This window comes from Grammomys surdaster, unplaced genomic scaffold, assembly GCF_004785775.1.
Source record: "Grammomys surdaster isolate TR1022 unplaced genomic scaffold, NIH_TR_1.0 125889, whole genome shotgun sequence".
NCBI lineage: Eukaryota > Metazoa > Chordata > Mammalia > Rodentia > Muridae > Grammomys > Grammomys surdaster.
The window spans coordinates 1232025-1238877 of NW_021620714.1; the positions used below are offsets into that span (position 1 = coordinate 1232025).

General features: G+C 43.5%; 1 protein-coding gene across 1 annotated transcript in view; it reads left to right on the top strand.

The window, feature by feature from the left end:
• Positions 1–1857, top strand: part of Slc49a4 (solute carrier family 49 member 4) — a 76715-nt gene extending 74858 nt beyond the window's left edge. Inside the window, exon 9 of the mRNA XM_028752317.1 lies at positions 705–1857. Coding sequence (XP_028608150.1) covers positions 705–820 — 116 coding nt within the window. The 3' untranslated portion in view covers positions 821–1857. The remainder of the gene's footprint in view (positions 1–704) is intronic.
• The last annotated feature ends 4996 nt before the right edge of the window (positions 1858–6853 follow it).

Sequence of the window (6853 nt, forward strand, 5' to 3'; positions counted from 1 at the left end):
TGAGAAGCTGGGCATGCTCACACGCACCCGCAACCCCATGTGAGAAGCTGGGCATGCTCACACACACCCATTACCCCAGCACTGTTAGGGACAGAGACAGGAGGATGGCTAAGGTTTGCTAACCACCAATCTAGCTGGTAAAATAGAAACCTCACGAGCTGTAGGTTCAGTGAGAGGCCTCATCTCAAAAGAATAAGGTGGAGTGTGGAAAGCACACTGACCTGTGTGCATACCTATACTCATCATGCCTGCAGCACACACACGCACACGTGTGTGTGTGTGTGCGTGTGCATATAAATAAAATAAAATATGACTTTTCTCTTATCTAAATCCACTAGATATTTCTAAACCAAGTCAAGAGTGCCAGTGAGAGGGGACACTTACACAATTACCAATCTAACAAGCTAACATGAAGGTGATCAAGTTTTCCTTATGAGTTAATAAACTGATTTTTTTCAACCAAAGTCAAGGTGTATCAAATTGATGAGAATTTATTAACAACATTGATTAAATATTGTACATGAAAGTCTGGTAACACATCACACACACTGCTTAGCTCCAGACAGTCAGCGTGCAGTGCAGTCGTTTCCAGGGAGCCGTTGTTAGGTGTGCCGAGGAGTGCAGAGTAGGCAGTGCAGGTAACGCTTTGCTGAGGCCACAAAAAATGCTTAAAACTGCTGTTCACTTCATTTTTTGTCTTACAGAGTTGTCTTGGTTCAACTGGTGCCTTCCTGGGTCGTGTCTGCTCAGTCTTCTTCTCATTCTGTGCTTCAGGGAATCCTATGACAGACTCTACCTTGACGTGGTTGTCTCAGTTTAAGACTACGGACTTGTAGGACGTTAAAGGGACCTTACCTTAGCACTGCACCTTTGCTTGGAATTGCACATGCAGTGGAAGAAAAGGCGAAGGAAGAAGTCTCCTTCAGAGGTCCTGTGAAGTTACAGAGTCTCACATTAATTTAATGACTACTAGGTAATAATAATGCAGGGCTTGAGTGTCATAAGGACTCTCTGTGGACAGCACACACGTGCTAGTGGCACAGCCGTGGTGGTGGCACACTTGTGCTGGACTCTGGAGTGGAGGTGTGCCATCTCACACAGGATGCACTGACCCCGTAAGTCACCCCATGTGCATTGTACCTGTGCTAACCTTCTGGTGAGCTGAAGTACGTACGGCAGGAAGCATTGGTATCATCCTCTGAAGGTGACTCCTCCCAGGCACACACGAGGAATAGGATTCACGCCACTAACTTCTGAAGACATTGGAACCCTGTGTCAGATTTTAATTACAAACTAGCCAAGCTGTATACCAGTGATAGAAGTTAGCCACGTGTACACTACATGTTTTTCTAATAAAGCCATTTCTTATATGACTCCTTATTTTTAATCAGGTTGGAAGCCTTTCGCTGTCCTTGGGCATAGGCCCTGGCTCCTTCCCACCTACCCTCATCTCTGTGAGTATGGCGTCAGTCACGCCAGCAGGGTAACTAAATGCCTGATAGGGTTCCATTAACTGTTGTGTGAAAAGTGTAACTGTTATGATTTAGCACTGTGTTAAAAATGAGAGGAGAGCCACTTGAAGCATGTGCGTCTTCAACACGTGTGGTGGCCCACGTGTAAAGTCCAGTGCCCACTGTAACTTTCCAGGTTAGAGTGTAGTCAAATGATCCCCCATTTGTGAAGAACAATGTATAACTTTGAAGATTTGAAAATCTGTGTGTGATTTCTGAATTGCACCCGTGTATTTTAATTTAGATTGTAATATACTCGATTCTAAATGAAGTCATTGTATTTGATTGGACAGATTTTTGCCAATACCTATTTCTTTCTATAAATAATGGATTTTTAAAAAACATACATATTGCATGGCTCTTGGACCTGTCTTTCACTAGGCCATAAAATTCACTGTGGTGGACCTGTGACACTGACTACTCATGTTCCATAGCTCCTCTTACACAGACCCAAACCTTCCCCAAGGTTCCAGAGCAACAGCAACCTTTACTGCCTGCCTCCTCTGGCCCCTTTCCTCACATGAAGTGGCAACTCCATTGCCAGCCAGCTCCTCTTACAGCACAGTCTCTGTGCGGGTGTAAGCCAGCTCCTGGTACCCCCGGGTGGAAAGACTGGGCAGTACTGACTTCTGCTCACCCATGTCACCATTGAACACCTCCAGACGCACCTCTCACCAGAAATTCACGTTGAAAGCTGTGTACCAACATACCTGGGTCTTGGAGGAGGGTTCTGGGATTGCCTACTGTCTTCTGAGGCCCTAAATTGTGAAATGAGAAATGGGAAGTCCTCAGATTTAACACCAGCCTTCAGTCACCTCTGCATGGCTTCCCGTTCTAACCAGTTTGCTCCCTTAGCAAGAAAGCGGGTAGAGAGGGAGGTAGGGAGGGAAGGAAGAAATGAAGGAAGGATTAGCTCTCCTTACTTTGTTGCCATCCTTAAAGTGAAATAGAAGGCAGAATTCTGAAGGTGGCAGGAAGCTAGTCACTAAGGACATGCAAAATAGCCACCGCCCCCTTTTGCTGTCCTTAGACACAGGCTCTGGCTCCTTACCAGCCACCCTTGTTTCTGTGAGTATGGCATCAATCACTCCAGCAGGGTAACTAAATGCCTGATAGGGTTCCATTAACTGTTGTGTGAAAAGTCTAATTTAAGGAGGAGAGAGGGAGCAGAGAGAAGGAATGTGGAGTATTGGGTGGTGTTACATGAAATCTGCTATACAGCTTCTGATGAGGAACACTTTTAATTAATGGTTAATTCTACTTTTAACACAAAGTACAGACTAATACTTTTAAAATAGGGCCTAAAAAATAGCTAATCACTTGAAGCCATTCCAGTGCATTGTACCAGTCACCCATCTCAACTGTGTGGCTTCCCCTCCAGCAAACAACTGCTCTACTCATGCACTGCAGCGTTTCTTAGTGATGAAAAGTTCACAGGGGGCCAGCCAGTGGGCCTGGAGGAAAGGGAAGGACAGGGCTTTATGTGTCTGTGAAATCCCATGCCAACCTGACACAAGCTAGAGTCATTCGAAAGGAAGGAACCTCAACTGAGAAAACGCCTCCATAAGATCCAGCTGTAGGATATTTTCTTAGTGATCGATGGGGGAGGGCCCAGCCCATTATGGGTCCTGGGTTCTATAAGAAAGCAGGCCGGAGCAAACCAGAGGGAGCAAGCCAGTAAACAGCACCCCTCCATGGCCTCTGTATCGGCTCCGGCCTCCAGGTTTCTGCCTAGTTTGAGTTCATACCCTGACTTCCTTTGATGATCGATGAACAGTAATATGGAAGTGTGAGCCAAATAAACCCTTTCCTCCCCTATTTTCTTTAGTCATGGTGTTTCATCACAGCAGTAGTAACCCTAACTGAGTTTGTGTTAGCGTAGTGGGGTGTGGCTGTGATCACGTTTTAGGGAGGACTGTGGAAGCACTTTAGGAACGTTGCACTAGAAGAGCCGTTGTGTGTTGAGAGCTCAGGGAGCTGTTCTGTAGGAGCATGGAGAGAAGAATGCTGAGAGCAGTGAGAAGATGGAGGCCTGGACTGTGAAACTTACCTCACCAGTTTCAGAGGGAAGATTAAAGAATCTATGGGGCTGTTTGCTATTTGAGTTAAGATTCTGTCAAACTTGTCAGCTGGGGCAGAAGAGTCAGTGTTGATTAACGAGAGACCAGCACAGTACCTGAATGCTGCAAATCCTATTATTTCTAGTCAACACATACTAGGTTTGCCTTTGTCTCATTCTAGAAGAAGCCTTAGCCTCCATCCAAGCTCTGTATGTAGAATGTATAGAAATGGCCCAAAAGAAGTAAATTTCCTTGTCATCCAGAGCCTGTGGGGATCAATTACAGGATGCCTTTGGATCTTCAAGTCCTCTGTAGGAAACAAGTTAGTATTCACTTAGCACTCCCACACACCTCCAAGATATTTTTGAACCATGTTTCAGGATCCTTGAATTACCCAGTACAATGTGTAACTATGCTGTATTGTTAGGAATTAAGAAAAAAAAAAGTCTGTACATGCTCACTTCAGTTGTAATAGTTTTCCAAACATCTCAGATCTGCAGTGGATTAAGTCCACAGATGCAAAAGTGGGGAGGGGCACTGTAGTGACAGGGATGTGGTTTTTCTGAGTCTCAAGCTCATGCCTTTCTCCAGCCTCACAGCATTGCAGCTTAATTTAAAATGCTTAGGGTATTCATGAAGATTCACGAGTCCAGAAGGGAGGGGCTGCTGAGTACACAGACCGCCACCCAGTGTGGAAACGGCAGGGTCTGACCTGCATCGACTAGTTCTTGTGTCAAGTTTAAAGTTCGTGGTGTCACAGGTGCTGTAGCGCCTTTCCAGTCTTACCTCACCAGGATCTTATGCAAAGGTTCTAATGAATAATTCAGTCCCCATAAATGAGCACGTGGCATTATTAATTGGTGAGGACATGTTACCGTATAAGCTCCCTGTGGCTTGTCAATGAATACAGTTCATAGGAAGAAGTGTTTTTAATATGATCCACGGTAGAGATGTAGGAACAAGATAATTACACAGATGGATTTCTCTGGAAGAAGCAACTCACAAGAGGGGATCAAGTACACATGTAATTTTGCATATTTAAATGTGTATGGCCTAAGGGCCAGGTCTTATCCTGGATCATATATTCATGTTTAGTTATTGAAAATGTTTACAGCTTGTTTTTAATGAAGCCTGTCTAACTAGGGATCCCAGCTAAGGGACTTAAAGTTGAGGAGATTAAATCCCCATCTACTTATCTTTTAATTGGTTTTTCAAACTCTTATTTTTTTACTAAAATTAAAGTACTCATCTTGCATTCTGCCTGAATATCCACTTTATTTTTAAGTCAAGATCAAATAAAAGCACATACCAAATTTACGTTCAGTTAACGTTAAAAATCACATTGATTTCATGTTTGTTCCTGAAACACTAAGTGTGGGGATCACTATGGCCATGTAAAAGCCTCAGTACATGAGAACACAGGTACAGCTCTATGGTAGAGAACTTGCCCAGGGTGCACAAGGCCCTGGGTTCAGCCCTCAGCACCAAACCCAGGAAAAAGCCCTGTCCCATTAAAATAGCAAAGCTGTAAAAAACATTTGAGAAGACTTAGAAATAGAGAAAAGATACAATTTATTATAACCATATATCAGGGGATGAGATACATCTTATCTGTGCCAACAGTTTGCTAGTCTGTTAGGAAAGATAGTGTAGGAGAATGATGGAATATTCTAGAACAGAGTTTTCAGTGGGTTTTTGTAGTACCATCAAGAGCATGTGTCAGAGTAACCAGACGTGTAGAGGCATCTCAGCCATCCTTGACCTTAGACCTCCTTCCTAGGTGTGCCTTAGTATTAGACAGCAATACTCCTATTAAACAACTATAATTTTTTAACAGGTCTGTCTGCCTTGGCTTGCCTTTCCACTTACTCAGAGGATTATGGGATAAAACATGATCTCATTCAACCTTCTCTGTTTACAAATAAGCAAGCAGATCATGAAGGAAAGTGGTCTGGCTGGATTCTAACAGATCCCTGGACTCTGCAACCTGCGTTCTCTTCACAAGTGGTCAGAGTCTTAGTAATTCTTTCAAATAAATTTTCTCTTGGTTTTTAAAAAAGCTTTAAAGAAACACACAAATGTCTGACCATTTTAAAAAAAAAAACACCCAAGGAAAGAGTGCAGAGTTGAAAAGATGCATTTTTCTGAAACGTATATCCTGACCTCCAAAAGACTAAACTTTTAGCAGATCTTGGCATCAAATTAATAATTAAATTAATGCCTTGAGATCATTTGAGGCTATGTACCCAGTCTGCTGTCCTACTGTGTACACAGCCTGTTTTAAGTTTAATCTGCCTCAAAGAGAACACTGTAACCACCTTTACTCTGCCTTAGATTTTCCATGCAATCAGCTTCTACAATCTCAGCTAATGCACAGTTTAAAGCTTAGATTATGTTCTCTTCCATGCCTCTGGCCCAGAGTAGTGAATGTGTGTATGTGTGTGTTGTAATCATTTGCTGAAAACAGCCAACAGATTGGGAGCAACCTTAAAACAAATATCTGCCATCAGTGTTGCAAGAACATGGGTGTAGACAACGTCTGTTTGCCTGAGTCAGTCTGTTAAAGGTTTCTGTAAGCTGGGCACGGTGGCACACATCTTTAACCCCAACACTAGGGTGGCAGAGGCAGATGGATCTCTATGAGTTCAAGGCCAGCCTGGTCTACAAAGCAAGTTGAAGGCCATCCTGGGCTACATAGTGAAACCTTGTCTATGTGTTTACATAAATACTTATGGAAACAAATCCAGTCGTCTGAGAAACAACCTCTCAGATCACGATGGTGTCTCTCTTCAGAGAAGCAGTAGTTAGCGTAGACCTTTCAATACAGCTGGTTCTGTACCAATACCCTCTAGCATGTTCCGGGATTGTAATGTAAATTCTGGTATGCAGGCTTCTGTTTTCTTACTAAGAAGACAGTTCCAATTACTACTCCCTCAACTGAAATCTGACACTGAAAGAATGAATGACTAGCCCCCCAAATCTAAACTGGTCTTCCTCATAAGGCTTTCCTAGCTCCTTTGTCTCTGCAGAGGCATTTGGTACAGCTGAGAACAGAACTCTGAGAGAGGAAGCTTGTGGCGTCTTGTGTTTTAAAAATAATAGCTCATTGCAGTTCTGGTAATCCTCACCCTTTGCTTCTCACATTCCTTAGCTACTTGGATCCTTAAGCAGAACCAGAGCTTGTCTGTCTCTGTCTCTCTCTCTCTCTCTCTCTCTCTCTCTCTCTCTCTCTCTCTCTCTCTCTCTCTCTCTCTCTCTCTCTGTGTGTGTGTGTGTGTGTGT